Raw genomic sequence first — 21,911 nt, forward strand, 5'->3', positions numbered from 1 at the left:
TAAGCGTTCGCAATCTAGCGCAAGAGGCTGCCTCAAACGGAATTATTACAGCGAGCCACCAATAATTCAATGGTATAATTAAGCGAGATTGCTTGTACCGGCCAGCGGCTACATCACTTGGAGCGAATTAAGTTTACGCGGCTAATTATGAGTAATGAGTTATTTCTCGTTCTGCCTTCAATATTCCTGTGTTTCTGACGTTCTCGTTAATTTTTGTTTTCTCTCTTTCTCCAGTTTGCGATTTCGCTCGGAAACTAACTCTGGCTTCAATTAGTTTTCTCGTAGTTAAATGTAATGGGTTACGCTCGGTGAGCATTTCATTACGCGAATGCTTACAACGTTGACACCTTAATTATCGACCAGCATCCGGATATGTATTAAAACATTGGCCTTCGATTCTCAATGTTACAAGATCAGGGAATAGCGGAGAATTCATTACCTTGTAATTGGTATATCTGTAATAAGCCAAGCAATATTATTTTTTGTGGCATCTTTGCAAAACTGGTGGAATCGAAGTGCTCCTGCTCAGAACAGCCACGCGAAGTGCTACTCACTTTTCTCGAATCATAAAGTCTGTACTTTAGCCAAAATTTGTGTAATAATTGTTACCATTGTATAAGAGTGAACATTGAATATTATTTCACTTTAGGCCAAAGTAAGTTTGTGAAGTTCTACACATCCTGTGATGATTTAGGACTTTTTGACAACGCCAGCCTATTTTATCTGGTATATAGATTGCCGAAGATTAGGTAAAGAGCAATATAACAATAAAGTATCACTCAACCGTTTATTATACCATGGAGTTTAAGGAGACAGCACCACTTATTTATGCTTGAAATTTGCATCTCTTTTCCTCCAAGTAGGAAACAAACTTTGCAGCAATTGGCAGGAGCGAACTGCGAAGAGTTTAAGTTAAAAAAGCGTTCGTTACAGAGGACACACTGAAGTGCAATTAAAGCAAAGAGTGAAGGGTCGCAAGTGAGCTCGCAGCGATCGACTCCGATCGTTTTTTACAATTTTCAAAGCTGTAAAGGTACGACTCATGAATACAGATTCGGAATGACACGGTTGTGTGTTCGTTTTTCGGGGGTTGTTTGAAGGTAGTTTGCAGTTCCTCGTACATATGTGACGTGTGTGGCGTGACTTGTATTTATGAACGGGTTAGTGGCGTGGAAACCAGCCTTTATGGCCTCGCCGCTTTTGTTTCTCTAATACTATTTTTGTAGTTTTCGTTTGACACGCGTATTCTTTGTTGTGCATGTTTTCTGTTTTGCCTTGTACCAAAGTTGTGAATTACAGAGCAATTATCGTGACATCGATAATAACAAGAATATTTACTATGCCGAGGGTATAGTAAATATAGCCACGGACGGGCCCAAATTATGTAAATCTCTTTTCTAAGTTTAAGTTTCTTGAATAATCATCTGTCTGAAGAGGTACACATATGACTACAGACTACAGACACAGGACTACATCGACACGTCTAATTAGCGCAGTTAGTGCGCGCCTAACGAGTACGTAACAAGGTAAACTTTGCTCACCGTGGATATTCTGAAGGAGGCGTCGCTGTGTGCGTGTCTTCCGATGCCTTTCATTGTTATCTGTGGACAAAAAGTTCTTGTTATAATTTGGTTATTAATTGGATATTGATATCGTATTGATGAGTTCAAGAAATATCCTACAAATTGCACAAGATTTATCTCTACAAAAATTTAAACCATTTTCAATCGAGGCTTAAAAACATAGAAACACTTCTTGGAAAGAAAGCCTCGTGTCCACGTTTTAAATAATAACGAAACAAAGAAGAGAAAAATACTGAGCTATTAGCTCCTAGGATGGAGTTATTGTGCGCAATATGTAGAGTACACGTTATATTAAATATTAAGATCGACGGTTCTCGTCGATATGGAACAAATTTTACGCTGTAAAGAATTGGACAATATTTGCAACGCTTCCAATATTTGTACGTAAGATGTTGAAAGGTGTTTTCTTTCTTGACATTTATTTCAATTTTATTTCAACGAGTATCGTAGGCAAATCTTTAAACACAAGGCCTAATGATTTGTTTGCGCAATGATTAAAGTATTCGTGGTAACAACCAAGTCCATCCCAAACATTAGTTTGTGCCGGGCCGTGAATGAGCCGAGCTCACATCGGCCAAATGAGCCCAGTATCGGGCGGAACGCAATTTGCAGTAAATAAGGATATCGGTTAGCGTCATTATCCGCCCGCCCTCCTCCGCCCGCCCTCGCCTTAATGAGTCAGCCTTGAAATAGAGCTGCGTATTCGCCTTTATAGGAACGTGGTAACTGTTCGATTAGTTTATTTTATTTAGTTAATTACGAAATCCTGGCGGGAAATTTCATATTTTACTTAGAACATACATAATTTAATTTTTTCACATGTTTTGCAACGAGTCTGCTTCAAATGTAGGTAGGTTATAACCTAGGCCTAGTTATCTGGTCTATTACGATAAAATCTATTACGATCTCATAATATTCTGCTTCAGTCCAATACAAGCCGATCTTTTGCTGTTTCTGCGATACAATAATTCATCGCACAAGAGACCCACTGTGAGAGCTGCCTACGAGAATATAATATATTATAAATATTCTCGAAACACAATATTAATTTTCAACCTCCACCACAAATAAAATTTGCTCAGCATTCATTAAGCGACACGCGATATTCACAATGTAGTGTTGCTATTTTCGTATTAACAATACGTTTCAAAATATTTCAAAAATACAGACAAGTATCAACAAACAGCGGCTTTTGAAAAAAGCATGCACTTTTACTGGATAAAAATATATAAGGTGAAATTTGTTAATGTTTTATTTGAAAAAAAAATACACTCTTTATTTAAAGTGAAAAGAACAAAATATATTTATGTGTGATTCCGCATTGTAAATAACAACAAAAACGTCGGGACAGTTTTAAAATGTTAAACTCAAAAATTCCTATTCATAGGCTAAGATAAGAAGATCATAAAGTAGCGAGAAGTAGTCTGTACTGTTGGGCCGATTGCCGTAAGCCTATTGCAATTCAAATTAAAGTTATGTAAGGTGTCTCACTATATCACACTCGACCCATCGCCTGTCGTCTGCACTGTCGCGAACTCGTGTACATTCCGGGAAAAAATGAATTTTCAATCGTGTGAAACTATCGCTTTTTGCAGACCTGTGTGGAAACGATGTTTTTGCGTGTGTTCAGATAGGATTAGAAATGAACAAGTACAAAGGATAATACAAAATACTGTGTAGTAACTCCTTCTAGTTGTTTTTAAGTTAGTAGATCGCTATGCCCTTTCATATGTCATCCGACATTTCAGTCTTAATCGTAAATTGATGAAAGGTGTTGCTAATGAGCAGTAATTTAACGCGATGTAGGCATATTGTCATGTGAGTGCAGCAGATAGCAGCGGTGCAGTCAACATCGGGTTAACAAAGCCGAGCAACGGGTTCGCGCGTAATTAAAACAATGTACACTTGCGCACTTACAACGTGCGCCGACAAATACTGCTTTTGTAAGAGGATTATATCCGATAGAATGTAGTCTATTCAATTACTTTTGCACAGTGACGTAGGATACAAATAAAGAAATTTTAAATTTTTGGGCAAACGGTGGGGATTATGCAATTGCATGGCGCCTTAATTGTCAGTGTAAACGAAATTTGAAAATGTTATGAGCTTAATACGAAATGAAATGGTCTGTGACGAGGGTAGTTACGTAAACGGCTGTGTCTGTCCGTGAGTCACCCCGCACAGGAAAGTCGTTCGGTTTAAGTTCCGCCTCAATGGACAATTATAATTTGTTCGATTTATTGAAACGGGAACCACACATACGTTAAACGATTATTGGTTATTCGAATATGGCTGTTTTAATTTAAATATATTAAATTTATATTTTAAAAAATGACACAATTTTATTGCTTCTACGAAGTGACAATAAAGGTATATAGACTGTGGGTGTAAAGGAATCGATGGAAACAATGAGTCGTTGACACGGTGAAGACAACTCGAGACTCAACTTATGCGTGAGTGATGTCGCTCCTTCGCGACAACTCCACCGACACACTGCCGATATTCACTTTGCATTGGAAACATTCAGACACCACAGTCTAGTAACATTTGTGAATTGGAGAGAAAATTATTTTCAGTTTTATTAAAACGTTTGGCAAACCTATTAAGTAGGATTTGATATCTTAGACGCTTTTGATTCAATTTAAAAAAGATGTTTCACTATTAATCAATGTCTAAAATATCAGTTTTGGAATTAGGAATAAGATTTGAATTAACAAATTTAATTATTAGAAATTCATATTACATTGATACATTTATTACTTTGAACGAGGTCAATTGGCAAGAATTTCAAACAGAAGTCTGCATTCGATGCCATAACTGGGGGGTGAGAGCTGGTCACAGACCTTTTCAGTGTTAGTTTGATGCCGTACACTGTGGTGCAGTTGTTTTTATTCGTCACTAACGAGTGTAACGCATTGAACTGCGAGAGCCGCCCTCAGCGCCTTTGACGAGCCCCGATTGTTTCGTTACAAACGGAAACACTCCCCGCCCTAAAAGGTTTTACAACTGAGCCTACACCCAGACTTAGGCTGCATTTCAATGAGAGAACGAGCGGTTTTGCATATTTCATTCGGCAACGATGAAAGCAAATAAATACAGGCATTTCATTTCCTTTGAAAAGTTTTTGGCTACACTATGTCGAACTCATTTTCGGATCGAGTATAACTGGGGTCTATTATGTAGTAGATCCACACATCTCCGCCTTAATCGAAATTACTAAAATACGAAGCGGGTTTTAAAACGTTCGTAAACTCGTTTGTCCGGCAGCTTGTCCGCGGACAGTTTTTCGTGAAAAATGTGCCCCCGAATGCGGCGCTTTTAGCCCAGTTTCGGGCAGTCACGGCACGACCGGACGATTTCCTTCGCCGGTCAATTGGAGTGCTCCGCTAAATAGCTTCACCTAATAGTGCTGAGGATCTCGCTCAGATTATATTAACGATCTAGGAAACATTTTTTATTTAGGAAATCGATAGATGTTATTATTCTAGATTTAGCAATATCTGTATATAAATAAGATATGTTTTATTCACCGTTAAGCTTTTGCATGCATTTACAAATCTAAAAGGATCAAGTCCATGCAAAAATAGATTGATCAAAGGGCAGTAATGGTTGTTAAAGGCAGAGCATTTCGGGATAAGAGCGCATGTTTATTACAGACCGAGCCCGACCCTCGATTTGCATAACCGTCTCGTAATTAGAAACCATCTCCGGTCATCCTTTGTTCCATTCCACTCAGTCCTAGTCATAAGGGGCGTTCCGAATTAGTCTTAGCACGTTGCCGGTAAGAGTATTACCATTTCTATATGCACTTCAACGGTAACGTTCTCGCCATAACAATTAGAGGATACAAAACCGAATCTCTGTGAAATACTTTATTCTACGCAAATTAAAAACAATATACGACATTTAAGTGACCGGATGATGTCACAGATCTAACGCAAATTTTAGTTGCTTTGATAAAAATTTGGCAATAGCATTTTCGAAATAGGTTGCATACAATTTTGGAAATGCTGTATGAATATGCATATTTGTGTCGACGGCATGTTAACGAAACAGCCGGCTGCAAAGAGCTCCATAAATAATTAATTTGTGTGTTTGCATCCTTAATGCGGTGTAATGTTAATCGGCTCGGCTTTTACTACTTTTACCACATTGCAGGCAAATAAAATTACGCAACATTACATTTGAAAGCTTTATACTGACTTGTTCAGCAAAATCACCCCAACTTTTGATAACGCAACTATTCTAGTACATGCAGAGGTCTAAACACACAAGATTGACATTCAAAGTTGTATCATAAATAAATATTATCTAGCTTCAATGAAGTTAGTATATATAGCATTTGCTAAGGCTTTACAATTAAAATAACTAAACATTCCAAATGACACTCGGTGACTGTTCACGTCTAATTACAATTTTAATGCGTACACACCTTCCGAAGGGGTCGTTAGTTCGACATTATATAGAACACAATGGTAAGAAAAATAAGCAGACAGGTGGAGAGGCACGTTCCGTGGCTGAGGGCCCTTGCATCGTCATTACCGCCCTTCTAAGCTGGCTTCCATTATTTTGTAGGTTTACTCACTGTTACCGAGTCAAATAAAAAAACAAACATCAAGCATAATTGGGCAACTCGGCGAATGGACGGTTACATGACACCAGAGCTAAGCTATACATTTAAGCTTTCGTATAATAGTATTAATACGTGTTTTAATTATCATTAGTTAAGTGTTGGTCGGGTACAGTGAGTATATAAAGCAGTAGCACCAAACTAAACATAAACAATAGAACGAAACAAATGATAGCCGTGATTAATGTTCGTCTCAGAAATGGCGCTCATTCCCGATTGATTGCGGATCATTCCGACAATGGAAAATTGCCTTTAGGCGCCTAATATCCGCTGCCTTTCAACTGAATGAAGCCTATTCTTTTTCCAAATGTATCGATTTGCAATAGCATTCTGTTCTCCTAAAGTTCTGGAGCCATGAAGAATTAAATTAAGGTGTGCTCAGTATAAAAATTCTTTAGTGTCATCATTCACTAGCTGCGTTCCAAGATATTTTCCACGTCGACATGGGTGGGTCAAATCATTATATTAATTTGAGAAAGTATATCGGTGTGCAAACTATTGCTGGATGCTTTGGAACTTCTCCGCAACGGTCGTATGTTCCTGTAATTCGGGTGGAGTTGGCGCGCGATCAGATTCACTTGTTTTAACTCCGCTTATTTATTGCTGAGACAGTAATCGAATGTGAATCGGGAGGGGGCATTCGATCGGATTAGGGGATTTTTTGTAGACAGTAAAAACGGATTCCGCTTTAGATTAAGAGCTCAGCTTACTGTCTTTTGTCTTGTAAAGAGATATCTATTAGCGTTTAAAGCGTTACTCGAACTACTGAAGCCCCACGACATCCAACGCGTAGGTACAGGGGTGAAGGGCAGTTTGTATGGAATAATATTCTTCTTCGGTCTATTAAATTGAAAAATAAAAGGGATTCTCCGAAGAAGTAGTTCCGCTTTTAATAAAGCCCAAAGCTGGGCCCAATAATTGACTCTTGTGTACTCGCAATACGAGGGATATTGCAATTGATACGGGCCCTTCAGGCGGTCTGCGGTCGCCGCTATAGTTATTTCATTAGTGTTAAGCGATTAATCAGTGACCGACACAGAAAGTGGAGGGACACAGGGGGAAGGCACCCTCGTGTGGGCTTCGCGCTCCACCTAATGTTGGAGATTGAAGATTTCAACGGATTTCAGCACCTTTGTTGGAATTGTTGTTCATTTAAATTATAGAATTTGTTACGTCACGTTGCGTCAAAAGAGTTACTTTAAATTAACAAGTCTCTCGCTGACCACACTGTTGAACTAAACTTTGAGTTTTGTAAATAAATGGTTAAGGCGTGATTATTCAGTATTCGTTTGAACAAAATAACAGCAACTAATTGTACATAAATACTTTAACTGTAGTTAATTTGGAAAATAATTGTATTAAATCGTTGTTTGAAATGATAATAAATGTTATCGCGGCTAAAGCAGTGAATGAGAAGAAATATGAGGGATGTGACGTTACAGGCGCGACGAACAGGCACTAATGCCCCACTCGGAGTTGCTATTTTATTCGGGATTTTGACAGAATTATTTGATATTTTGGGAACATTTCAAACAACGATTTAATATAATTATTTTCCAAATTAACTACAGTTAAAGTATTTATGTACAATTAGTTGCAGTTCTTTTGTTTAAACGAATACTGAATAATAGCTCACGCCTTAACTATTTATTAACAAAACTCAAAGTTTAGTTCAACAGTGTGGTCAGCGAGAGACTTGTTAATTGAAAGTAACTCTTTTGACGCAACGTGACGTAACAAATTCTATAATTTAAACGAACAACAATTCTAGAATGAGTATGTGAATTGCCTTTCTAATGTAATTCAGTACGATTAAAAAATAATTAAAGGTATTAAAATTTTACATTAATTAAAATCTAGACGGTCTTGTCGGTAAATATGTGTAAAAACAAGTCAAAACTTGCATTTTTTTAAGGTTTACAGATGCAACTTTGCAAATCATACACTAAATTAAATTGTAAATCCTTTACGTCGAAACAAAGTCATGCGTTCCATAATATACTAGCTTTCCGATAGTCAGTACTACTAAGGAATCCTTGCATGATGAGGCCGACCGACCGTATCTGGACGATCGCTAATGAAACTCGTCGTAAGTTCGTCCCCTGGTTTCCCGTGGATTTATTTCAGGACAGATAGCGTTCCCCAGTACCTACCCCACACGCAATTTAACTAAGATTTATGCCCTATCAGAAATAAATTATAAGAATTGTCTTCGATTTAATGTTATAAAATTCGTTTCAATAATTAATTCAGAATGTATTGTAATAATGTGTATATCTTCAATGGTATCCTGTAGTACAAATTTCCAATGGTTACAAAGATACATACAAAGTAGCGGACGATAAGCAAAAGTTTTCTCCGCAAAGTATGTCACGTCCTGAGCGGTGATTTGTTTGAATTTATTTGAATTGCGCGGTAAATGGCCAATATGGGTAATAGGCAAGTAGCTTTAAAACTATTTCGAGAAATAATTTAAGTCAGAAGCCAAAGCAAAGTCAATAAGCATAAGCTTCGATTAACGATACTGCGTATTAGCTCGATGGGATCCGACTCGATTCCTCAGGATTTATGTGTAAGCTAGTGAGATTCACTCCGAGATTGTTGAGCAAACAAATCGACTTCCAGCGTTATTACCGACTTAACATAATCTATATTAGACAATCGGTGATGGAATCCATTCCGTTCGAGCATCTTCCTCTGCCGACTCGCTGTATTGTTATTTGCTTATAGCATTTTGTATATAATATATATATTTAATAATGATGGTAATGTATACATATTTGTGAACTTGCGCACTATTACTTAATATGTAATGGTAATGCAATATCGTATGTACTATAAACAGTTCAATTACTCTTCGTACATAAACCGTGAGTCGTAAAGTCACGGGTTTATGGAGTGCCTACGTTCACGTTGACAAATTAAATTACAGGCAGTAACAAGCGTTTGATATCTCGTAAAAACTTTGTCAAGCCGTAATGAAATACGTTCGGGAGTTATAATTACCGCAAATGAATCAAAATCATATGTATTTTGTACCGCTTTGTTTCGTAAAGTGTAAAACAAAATGATACATTACTAGAAATGTGCTAACAGTGTCAAAAAACTGTCGACTTCACTGAAATTAGATTGCTAATGAAAGAAACTCCAAGTTTAGTTGACTTATTCCCAAATGGGTATTTCTATGGCTGTAATCACGCGATTGTACTCATATGTGAAAGTTCCTGAAACAGTTGAGTCCTTAACTATTGTTTTCGCACACCTCCAAGAAGAACGTAGTTAGTTGTGAGCCCGGTCGAGTTGTTCGCTTCGAATAGGGGGGGGGGGGATACATTAGGGGGGAATTTTAAACCGATTACTGGTACGTGCCAGCGATTAGTTCTAAACCAACAGTTCAATTTATTTAATGTTCAAGTTGTTAGTTACAATGAACGTGTCTGGTACAATAGTTCTCATTATTTCTTTAGCTTGGTATTTTCAAGTTACTTAGCTAAATGAAATGAATTTATCGCAGCTAGTAAGTTAGATTTTATGTTAAACTCCGATTTCAAACTACATTTTCGCAATAAAGCAAATAACCCAGTATAGGATTTTCCACAGAAATGCAAAACTGTAATTTTTCATCCTCTCAATTGTAACTCGAGGGCGGAGATGAAACCACAGTAGATAGCATTAAAATAGTTGTATACTGTTGAAAAAACAATCGAAGCAACAAAATTTATTAAAATGGCATACTGTAAATGAATACGTTTTCGTGTTGATAACTTGACTGTTAATATTGCAACTCGTATTTAGAAACTACGCAGTGAATCCACAACCCATCTACTGTGAGGTCCTTGTGTAATTCGTGTGAGAGTAAATTTAAAACGTTGGTTATACTTGCTTAAACGAAAGCCATACAGTACTGTGGGTAAAGTGTATACTACTATAATACTCCATGTCTTTCGTGTAAATGGCGGCTGTGCCGCAGGATATCCTCGGGCGAGTTTTCGAGACGGTACGCCCGACTCACTCACGCTAAAAGAAATTTCCTTTTCTTGCGTTTCCTTGACTATTTCTTTCCTCATTTTTAATATATTTTGCAATCATTTAATTTAAAAATAGCGCCAATAAAGCAGACAGGGATGCATTGAATGTAGCCAAATGTAAGCTTTTTCGCTTAAAGTCTCCATTGCTGAATAATGCATCCTCTCTAACCTCATTCGCACTACTTATTAAGTTATACAACACACATTTCACGAAAATGCAGTAAAAATCGCACAGTAAGCCGGCTCTATTGTAGAGCTGAGATTTACTAGGGACACCTGTGCGCGACACTTTTTCCGGACACTAGCTGTCAGCGACACTTTATTATATAGTGCCTGTGAGCTACCGCAGCGTCCCACTGCCGAGAGTTAGACGTTACGTGTTTTATTGTCCGCTACTGCTTTTGATAATTTATGGGAAGTGCTTAACAAACACCTAGATTTTTATTTTAACAGTTTTGAATTTAGAATAGTTTCGAAACCAAACAACCTCAGTATTATATGCGACGTACAAAGAACCTGCCGCCAGATTGTTGCTACGTTAGTACGGGCGTAGGACGGAGGGCGGGCAGGATTATAATATCAATTAGCATAGAGAGCAGTCCACAGTGGGTTGGCGTTGCCGGCCGATTGAATAATCAATCAGACAAATGCAAATATGGCCGCAACAGGCGACGTCCGATCTGTTTTTGGAACCAAGTGGCTGAATACAAACGGAATCGCAAAGTGGATTAGTTTCATCATTTACAACTTACCTTTGCACAAATTTGGACTCTACCCTGCTGTGTTTAGCATCGTCACTCTACGCGGTGTAAGCTCAAGGTTATAACAAACATTGTAAAACGAGAATATTTCTAAGTGGTCGCTTAAATTTGATAACAAACCATAACTTCAAAAACACGTCAAATTATTATTCCTTTGAATTTCATACTTAAAAAGTTGTAACAAAGCGGGTTGATTTAATTTGCGTTTGAAACAAAAAGACATAACAGTAAACATCGCTAACGAAGATTTTATGCAAAACTTTTGTTTCACGAATACTTTTTAAACGCTTTTGTTCCCAGAACCGTTTCCTAATTGAAACAAAAAACCTATTATTAGCTGGTAACGGGAATTTTACTATTCATTCGAGATAAACAGCAGTCCATTGACCATTGAATTGACCATTCTTCGCACTTTAACAGACAGCAAACTATGTCAAATTCAAATCGAAATCCCATACAAAATGTGCGAATTAAATTTAACCAAAGGCTTATGATTCCAATTTTAAAAGCTCAAAATTTGATGTTCTTTAAGCTGCAAGTGAAAAAGGCTCGACTGTCGGGACTTTGCGAGATTAAGATCGGCGGAGAGAACTACTGATCCTCACACTGTTGGGATTTGAGACAGCGGATGACGCCTTGAGGTTGAATTGACAGCTTAGGTTTGGCTACAGTAGAATATTAATCCTAATTATATATATTGTGTATTACTATGCATTTGACAGGAGGCATTTAGACTATGCTTGGATACTGGGTAGTGACGGTACAATTTAAATGCTTGCAGCGACTGAAAGGCGGCGAAACGCTTTGATTGCGAGCCTGGCCAGCGACCGCAAGTGAAGAGCAATATCGCGGAACTCGTTTTTTCAATCACCTCTCCGCTGAGTCGAAGAAATGGCCGCTTCATGAAATATTTATGTGTCAGGGACGCCTTTTCCCGAAAGGCGCATAACAAACCGAATAACATTAGTTTATGGCCCGGCCTGAGTGCACTAAAACGCTTCCCCAGTTTCACTCGCCTTCGAGTTATAAGTTAGTCGGGGCTCGGTTCCCTCCTTGTTCGACGTTTCCGCATATTAAAACTTTCCAGCAGTCCGGTTCTGTTTTGGTAATTACACTCGCAATAGAAGAATAGATTCAATTTTCCGTTAACCTCTTCATTATTTCGTTAAATTTCAGATTCTTTATAAAGTCAAATAGTGAGCGCGATAAGTGGTAAGAGAGAAGATAATGTTTCGTATTGTTTTCTGAACAAACCGGGTATTTTACAGTGTAACGCCGGTTTTTCCATTGTTTAGTGCTGAACTAGACGACAGGAACATATCGTATAGCAATTTTTTTCTGGGAGATCGTACACATAGCCTTTTTCTTGCAGTACACCACACTTTTCTTCTCAGGCAATTACGCAACTAGAATTTGTATATGGGTGTCCGTTGCTAACCTAAGAAGTGCTTCTTCACATTTTGGTGTGCTCATTTAAGTAGAAAATTAAAAGCTAAGATATAATTCTTCTGCAGCCGCATACAAACAACTCTAATCAAAAAATATCAAAATCTAATTGCAGGTATACCTTATCCGCCTGGGCAAAGGAGGTGAAAATGAAAAATAGAACGTGTTCCCTTTCGGGAAATAATGGAGTGGCCGAGTCGGGCGGTCGTTAGCGAAACTCGAAACTTCGCTCGAACAACATTCGGTTGTCGTTCGAAATTTCTAATGATAAATGTTCTTGCTGTTTATTATGAAGTTGTACCGAGTTACTTAGCGGTCGCCCGCACTCAGCTCGTTCGTTTTTAATTTAGGAAAATGCGAGCAAAGCTTTTTACGACAACAGCTTTAAAATCACTTATTTTTTAATACAGGTCAGCTGTGTAAACTTACCGAGAAACACGATAAAATTATATATAATTAGAAGTGTTGTTCAGTATGCAATTAGGTTCGCGCGTCTCGTGTAAGCAGGAAATAGGACAACAACAGCCTTTATATCGTCCATAGTGACAGTATCATTAACTGAAAGTTAATCCCGCGCCTGGAAGCGACAATGGCGCTGTTTGCGGAGCACAAAACATTTGTCCTATTTGTTATCTTGGCAAATATTGAAATAGTATTATTGGATGGTACACGGAGAATTGGACCCGACATAATTGTGTACGGTTTAAACCATTTTTCTATGCCGTTTTGTTTAGACTAATTGAGTTTTTTTTTGTGAGAAAGTGCCTTCGAAAGAGCCGTTGTGCTCCGAGATTTGTTTCCTATATAATCTTCATAAACAAAAAGCTTATATAATCGAATATATTGAAATTACAAACTAACACGATAGAAAATCAATATCGAAAATGGAAGCAACAAATTGTAAACTCAAATAGAGATCTGCGAGAGATAACGGTTTTGTCGCGTAGTGGGAACGTATGGCAATACTTCAGATCGAATTTGAAAGTAAACAAAGGCACATTGTGTTTGAATTGGCCGTTCAATTAACAAAATAGAGGCAGGTATGGCTGCTGCTGACAGCCGCCTATACTCTACACTACGAGTGACGTTACAATACATTACAAATCCTATTCGACGCTACCAAAAAAACCTAACTATTAGTTTAAAATGCAGAAGCTCGATAAAGGGAAGGATAAAAAATATATTTTCTATTCTTTCGACGTTAATTAAAAATATAATAGAAATATTAACTTAAGAAAACGTTTAAACATTATTTGCATATAAATGGAAAATCTAGCAATATATTTATTTAACAGCCAATTAAATTTTAGTTTATTTATTTAATCCCTTTGAAAAAAAAGTGAAAAAAAAAAAAAGATTTATGTGTCTTTTTACTCTTTAAAGTATCTTTAATATTTTATTCCTGTTTAGTTTTTGTTTTAATATCTGTGTATAACATGTATTTTTGCACTTCTTGCCTATCTTATGTAATTTAATACATTTTTTTTTCTTAGTCACAGTGGTTGCCTGGAAGAGATCGCTCGTAAGCGATAAGGCCGCCAGTTGCCCTCCTTTTGATTTAATTATGTTAATTTTTACTTTTATTTTGTAGTGTAACGAAGTGTAAATAAAAAAAAAAAGGTAGAGACGTGTAAAAAGCTCAGAGAGTAAACATTCTTTGTAAATAAAATGGAGCAATATCGAGCCCTGTCAAAGTAAAGTTAAAGCAAGGGCGAAGAAAAAAACATTGGTTCATTTCCAGAGACATCGCTAAAATAGGTTTCATTCAAAGTGTGAAATTGACGTTCGCTAACCCTTTTCTTTTAGCCATTGAAATGAATAATGAAGCAAAAACAATATTGATTGAGTACAAAAAGAAATCAATAGTTAGAATAGTAAGCCATTCAACAGTTATAACAGTTCAGACCGAAACTGGTCGCACCAAATGGACTTTTGATGTAAGGAGCGGCCTTTTTTCATACCGACTATTTGTAAACCAAATTTTATTCTAATTCATTTTCTTCCTCTTAATGCTATTTCAAGGTAGCTGATTCCGAAAGTTTTATTCACTCAATAATAATAAAGCTCATTATTTATATAATTTCATCCTTATATAGGTATATAAGGTTAAATATCTATATGCTTGCCGTAGGAAACTTCATACAATATTCTTTATTTCAAATGTATAACTGCAATCCGACTAAGATATAAAACAATTGATAAAAAATTGTTTTAAAGGCATTAGACAAACATCAAGTCCGGAGTTGAAAAAAACCCTTGAACCGATTAAATATTAAAGTCAACAAAGAAACATTCCGATCTCGAATTACAATCGCTTTCCATTACAATCCATTTAGCATATCTACTCGTCAATTGTTATTATAGCATTTCAAACGCTTCCTCACTACGCAGGAGTGCACTATTTATTCCTTATAAGTATCCATTCCATATATTAACAATCTTTAACGTCCTTTCGACGATCGATATTATAATTAAGTGAATTCTTCGCATTTCCTGCAAATGTTAACATGAGGTAGTTTATTAACGAGAAAGCCGTCCGTCAAACTCAGCGACTTCTAGGTTTCTGTCTTTATTTGTAAGTGTTGGCGTGGGACGTAACTTTCAACTACATTAATAGTTAAAAGTTTGATAAAAAAAATTCATAAACACAGTGTGTAAAGTTTGATATTTAATATGAATCTACAATCACTCTCGGAGAGCGGGGCATGGGGCATAGCCGCCTGCATTGTAATAGGAAAGCTTTTTGTGGCGATAATCACATAATAAACGTGGTGGGCCGCTTATTCTCATGCGTTGAGTTGAATATTGATATACGTTATTGAAAACGTTATTAATATTGGTATGAAGCAAATTTTGAGTTCTATAGCTATAATGTTCGAATGCACTATTTTCAATTATCTTTGCATTATAAATAAAAATCAATAGAAAAAAAAATGGGTTGAGATTCGCCCCATTAACCACCAGTCAACACTTATAAAGCTAATGTTTTCACGTGTTAAGCTTTACATTTAAAACAGACTACAGAGCTGTATTTAATATTAACAAAACTAGCTTCAGGATCATTTAAATAAAATACATACAAAGTTTCATCAAATAAACGTGTCTGGACAGAATTAATTTAATTTAAAATAGTTAAAGAGCCAGACGCAAAGTTTCATTTAAGAACAATTACGGTTCGTTTTAGGAACAATTAAAGCAGACTAGCCTCGTCACACGCATTACTGCGTCTCCTAAAACCTTAATTAAGATATTCCAGTGCACTGTTATCTAAGAACAATTATACAGCTTGTAATGTGCTGGAGAGCTTTAATCTTTATATTTATCTATTAATATTAAATACAAACCGAGACCCAATATGTTATCATTTATTAAATTTAATCAGGCTTAAACATTTCAAGAAACTTATTAAACTCAATAGTAAACAACACTATCATGAATAAATTATTCAATTTCTGTATTAATTAAAAAGCTTTTATCACACCCTAAATTAATTATGAAAAAAGTGTCTTTTTAGTCAACGCGACTAATTAGAGATTTTATCAGTTAATTTAATGTTAAATAAATACGCAACTTTGATTACATCAATGAGTTTTGAAACCGAAAAAGAGCAATGGAAGGAATAAAGGAAACATTTTCGTACAAAGAAAGTATAAAGGAAAATTGAACACTTTGAACGTATCTGAAACTGTTTATTTTTTAGAAGCTTCACATTAGATTATTGTTTTCTGTAAAGATAGTCAAAGGAACACCAAAGACAACTACAAAGGGTATAATAGTTTAATTTTATAGTCTTTATATATTTATTAGACTAATCTTATATAACCTGGATGCTCAGGATTTCTATGAACGGTTGGTTAACATGTACTTATGTTTTTTATTTTTCTATTTGAAATATTTATAAATGAAATATCCTTCGTATAATATAAAATACACAACGCCCTAGGTATTTAATAAATAAAATTCAGCTTAATTGATAGACAGATACTATATTGTAAACAAAACATGTAATTTTCGCGATGACTGCATTCAACCCTCACGTATTGATTTCACACTTCTATCAGGATTATTATTTAATCTGCAGAATCGTAGAGAATAATAGAAATAGCTGAATGGACACGTGGTGACGTATCCGCCGGAATAATATTATCCTGGGAATCAATCCCGGAATAATATTATCCGGAGTCGTGGGGTCGAAATCGACTCCATTATTGTCAGGCGCCTATGGAATCTCACGGTTTTTTAAATATAGAATTTCCTATTTGCAAGGCATGCTCGTTTAGTTCTCAGTGGTTTAACTATATTTAACCCGGATGTCCGAACAGTGAAATAGGTGAATCTTCATAACAAATTGGCGTTTATATTTTTTACATAGGTTTATTCAAATATTATGTAGAAAAGGGCATTATATAAGTAATAGTGTGGTATACATTTTGTAAATAGTGTTTTAAATAGATGACTTCACATCGGATGAACAAGGCGAAGCCAGGTCCAGGTACTAGTCAATAGGCTTCTGAATGACACACGCGATTCGGTTAATTGCATTCGCTAAAATGATGGCTGCGAAAACAGCATAATAAAAGCGATTCACTGAAGTCCTGCGGGATTAGAGTCGGGATAAAATTATCCCAGGCCGGCATTCAGTGACTACGCGTTTGCCGAATAAAACTTTTTTGATATACGAATCGTTAAAATATAGTTTAAAAACATTCCTACGTATATATACCTCTCTAAATACGACGAATTCAGTATTTAAAAAATAAACTTGCTACTTATTTATGTACGTCAATTGTGTTCAGTCTCCTTATATGCGTTTCTACATCAGGAATTTTAAATATCTTAGTCATCATTTAGTATAAATTTAAGTATTATTTAAAATATAATTGGCAGTAGACAGTGGCACTTGACACTTCTCGATGACAAAGTATCAGCCAGTAATAAGCTCAGCTGATCCACGGGCCGCGACTAATCCTTTAACGCGACATTTCTTAAAACAAACCGGAGATTACGTCACAACTTGTAATCAGTTAACGCTGGATATTTTAGGGGGTCTAAGAACGAGCGATTTAACCATTACATTGACTTTCACATACTTTTATGTTTTACTGAGACGCGAATGCAGATTTTCCTCGCTGCCCTAGAGTAATTAATTGTTGGTTATGTATGATATACAACACAACGCGCAACGGATCTATTGAGAGGATAAGTGCGGAAACGGAGTCCACAAACCAACCAATCATGTACAACAAAGCGCACTGAGAAATATACATAAAGTTAGTATTGTCTTTGGTTAACATAGCTTTTATACATTAAAAGAAAACAATTTTTAGCTATTTGTATATACATAAAGTTGCTCATGATATTTATATTTTAAACAACGCGGCGGGAATCTATTTTGTCTATTTGGTGTGTATCTTTTCCAGAGTCCATGAGGCCCATTTTGATATATATTTTCTGTAGGAAATTCCAGCACAATTAGCGGCAGATGTAGAGCCGCCTTAACCGGGAGCGAGGCGTAATCCCCTGTTTAAACGAAGATTACCTCTTATCAGCTGAGACCAGGGCTTTCCTCACTTTCAATTAAACGCCTTTGAGTTTTTTGTACACACCAAGAGGGATTACATCGGCCTATCGTTTACTAGCCTCAGTGAACTATGGCTTGAGAGTGCCAATCCTATAAAATTCTACGTAATCAATAGAACCAATATAAACATAGGTCAAAATTATTGTAATTACGATTGTTATAAATCAAAAGCTCGGGAAAACCTTATTCACCATTCAACTACTGTAAAAGATTAGCGCCTGGTTGTTAAAGTACGCGCAAAGTATTTAATTATTACTACAACTAAATGATTACATTATGATTCAGCTTGTTGTATAAGTGGCAAAATATTAATAAAAGCTTTAGGTTTTTAATCCGAAATAAAGAGATTGTATAATAAAGCGCTGTTCACACTGTCCTCTGGAAAACTGTCGGTCTGATAAGTGCAACAGTGAGCCCGAGCCTGCCCACATGAGGAGGGCGAGCGTTCGATTACGTTGCTATCGTGCCCAATACAATCAACATTACATGAGCCAGCTGCGGAGGCCTAAATTATGGCCCTTACGCGTAACGAAGGGCTCTGACATGGGGGAAACAATCCAAATAAAGTGACAATTGGTAACGGGAACACGTAGTTTTATTTGTCTTGTTTATAGCACTATTTCTCTTTAGTGAAGCTTGATATAGTGTTAAACGTATCGAGGATGCGTCGCGAATATTTTATTTGTATTTTTGCCTGAAAGGCCCTTTTTTACGCCAAGCGGAGGATGGATTGTCAAGTAAGACACGTAAGTATTAAATAACTGATGAGAACTTTGAAAAGTCACCAGCGTTAGTCTCATTACACATTTAACTTTTCAGGAAAGAACCCTATACCTACGCTTCAGCTACCAGTTTCAGAAAGCCTCCGAAGAAAGCTACTTCTCAAAATTCAATATGAAAACATCTGCAAAGAGTAAGTATTTAACCAATTTTGTATGCTGCATCATCATGGTAAGGACATGGTCTATCGATATATTAATATATATATTACATATGTATATCGATATAGATCGATGAACACTAAAACATACTGTAGGGCGTTCTATTTTTCTTGAAACGGAGCCACGGGTAACATATAGAAGATACAATATGCGATGGAGTTAAAAAACTGCTCCAGTTGCAGAACTATTTAAACGCTGGATTTTAACTTACGAAAGCGAACGAGAATTAAGAGACTATCAAGATTAAATAAATCATTTTCGAGGGGCAAGTTTAATTCCCGCCGAGTTAAAGGAAGAAGATAGTAAGTATCGAAATTGACAGTTTAATCTAGAGAATTGGGTGTACGGCTAGCCGAGTGCAGCGGGGACAAAAAAAGGTTTCCGCTAGAATAGAAACTTGGGTCCGGGTGATGAATGAATTCAGCGACCTTCCTCATTGGAATTCAGCCAAACATTGGCCACTGCACGAATAAAGTATGTAACAAAATATTTGCACATAGTGTGTTAAGTCGAATTATCGAGTAACGTAATTAAACTAGAGAGCTATATAAATAAATAGATATATAGCTCCCACCCACGCTTTAATGTTTGATTCGATGTGGCGAAGTTTGCATCGCGGTAGACAGTGCGCAGACAATTTCGTTGGAATTAGTGACGAATACTAAACTTTATGGTACTACACAAGTAAGTTTTAGCCGTTACTCGAGTGGATGTTCGATTATGTATATAACGAATATTAGACCCTAATTTAATGTGTTTGCCGAGTGTGTATTAACGCAAATACAGCGTGGGAAGCGCGGCATGCCTCAATTAGATGTTATTTCGTGTCGATCGGCGAAAAATTAATTTCAATATTTTCCCTCAAACATTGGTGCTATTTAACCGTTCTCTTAATTATATGTAATTACTTGAGACTACACAGGTGTAATAAAGCTAAGTAGGTCAGGCGTAGATGTCAAATGTTTTTAACAGTTTAAGTAGTTCATCAAAAATTGCCATTCGAATATATATGTTTTATGTAGTATTTTACTTTTAAGTTTTAAGTATGTTTTACTTCAAGAGTCATTTAAAAAATGTTCGCGTGTACTAGTGTACACACGTAAGAACTACTACATGCAACTTTACAGAAATTGGTTAAATAAAGTTAAATTAGATAAAGTTTAACAAAAGGCTTTTATTATCATAGACATGAAGACAAATAATAACATTATTTCATTTAATATTATTACTATCGTTGTTATCGTTATTAAATAATTGCTTTATTAATGGCTTCGAATCTCTTTGAATCAACCGTAGTAGGGACAAGAAAAAGATGGCGCGTAACCAAATAATGTGACGGCAATTTTTTTTACAATGCCGATAAAGAAGTTTCAAATATAAGCTACAGATATATTATCATAACTATTTCTGCATGATCGAAAGCAAAGTTAGCATGAATGAATGTGATTATGATGACGGAAGCCCCTAACCACATCTGGTCAATGTCTTCGGACATCGACCTAACCTATTTATACACGGCTCGTTATATTTGTAGTCTGCACTAGTACACGTTTCCAAACATAAATATAACTGAACCAAATGTAGATGTTGCAGTTTGAAAGACAATTTTACATCAATTCGTTTGCTTTAATTAGAGAGGAAAGACTTTTATATGACTAGGTATATGGGATTTAAGCTGGCTTTTATTAAAAAATCATTATCATTGCAACTTTCCAGACATACCGAGAAGAAATTTTATGATCCTCTATATTATTTACATAAGGAGAAATATTTACATTTATAGCCCGATATAAAGACCGCCTTTAAACATTACGCTCGCATACAAACTTTATTCGTATTTATTTTGAAAAAGTCGTAACAAACGTACGTTTTCCCGCCATAAACGGCGGAAAGTATTACGCGGCGTCGCAAAAACGCAACGCAAAATATTATTATTTTGTTACGTTATGATGTGAATAACAAAGTTAAAGTCAATAAAACATTCAAAAGGAGCCATCGAAGCGTTCGTTAAAACCTTTCATGTAAAACGAACCGAAATGCGGAACTTCCAATTTTTCCCTCCATTTCAAAACGAACTTTTTTAAATTTTATGCCGCTTTGGCCAGGCCATTCAGCCGGTTCAAGTTCGCCTTTTTATTGGGTTATCTATATCGGTATCGAGCTAAATGTGAAATGAGGTATGCGATATGTTTCCGTGTATTTAACTTTATGTACTTTATAAGATTGCAATTTGGTTAAACGACAGCAATATGTGAGAAAACCGGAATTAGTTTAGAAGCGTAAGCGTGATCACAAATGAAACTAAAAAATGTAAGAGTTTGTATTATAAATTACCCCGTGCTTGCTATACTACATTAATAAAATATTCATTAATAATTCCTCTAATCTTTTTCTGAAGCAATGTCTATTTAATATCAAAATCCGCAAATATTAACAATCCATTATCAAGCAGCTGTTTGAAAGTTTAACTTAAATCTTAACTCTAAATAAGAGGGGATAAGTTTAACCCGTTTTTATGTTCTATGGGCGTCTTAAATAAGGTAAAACATACGTTTAATTAAACGCATTTTTATATATGATAGAAATTAAAATAGAATAATAATAAAAGAGAACCAGTACTTCCACTAATTATATCCAAACATGGTTAATAATTTGCAAAGCTTCAATTGTGCAGTACGCCGGTGAGCCCGAGGGTCTAGGGTTCAATAAGAACGCACTCCCCTCGTGTTTCCTCTCCGAGGGATAGAAATGCCACTGTTGTTCTTTTATTGTGTTTGCTCACCTTGGACGATGATAGATATTGGCAACAAACAGTTTCATCAGGTCCGGTAAACACAGATTTAATCCACTAAGTCAGTGCATATAATTCTGGCTTATATAAGTAAATGGTAAAAAAAGTTTAAATATTTTAAGAAGGGGCTTCATTTTATTTACGTAAGAA

At 36.1% G+C, this 21,911-nt stretch overlaps 1 protein-coding gene across 5 annotated transcripts in view; it reads right to left on the bottom strand.

The window, feature by feature from the left end:
* LOC123706999 (leucine-rich repeat-containing protein let-4-like) overlaps positions 1–21,911 on the bottom strand; it is a 118,752-nt gene that overhangs the window by 29,330 nt on the left and 67,511 nt on the right. For all 5 annotated transcript variants that reach the window (XM_045656729.1, XM_045656728.1, XM_045656725.1 and 2 more), the window contains one exon: positions 1,542–1,601. In XM_045656729.1, coding sequence (XP_045512685.1) covers positions 1,542–1,595 — 54 coding nt within the window. In that variant the 5' untranslated portion in view covers positions 1,596–1,601. The remainder of the gene's footprint in view (positions 1–1,541; positions 1,602–21,911) is intronic.

Source organism: Pieris brassicae, chromosome 3, assembly GCF_905147105.1.
Source record: "Pieris brassicae chromosome 3, ilPieBrab1.1, whole genome shotgun sequence".
Classification (NCBI taxonomy): Eukaryota; Metazoa; Arthropoda; class Insecta; order Lepidoptera; family Pieridae; genus Pieris; species Pieris brassicae.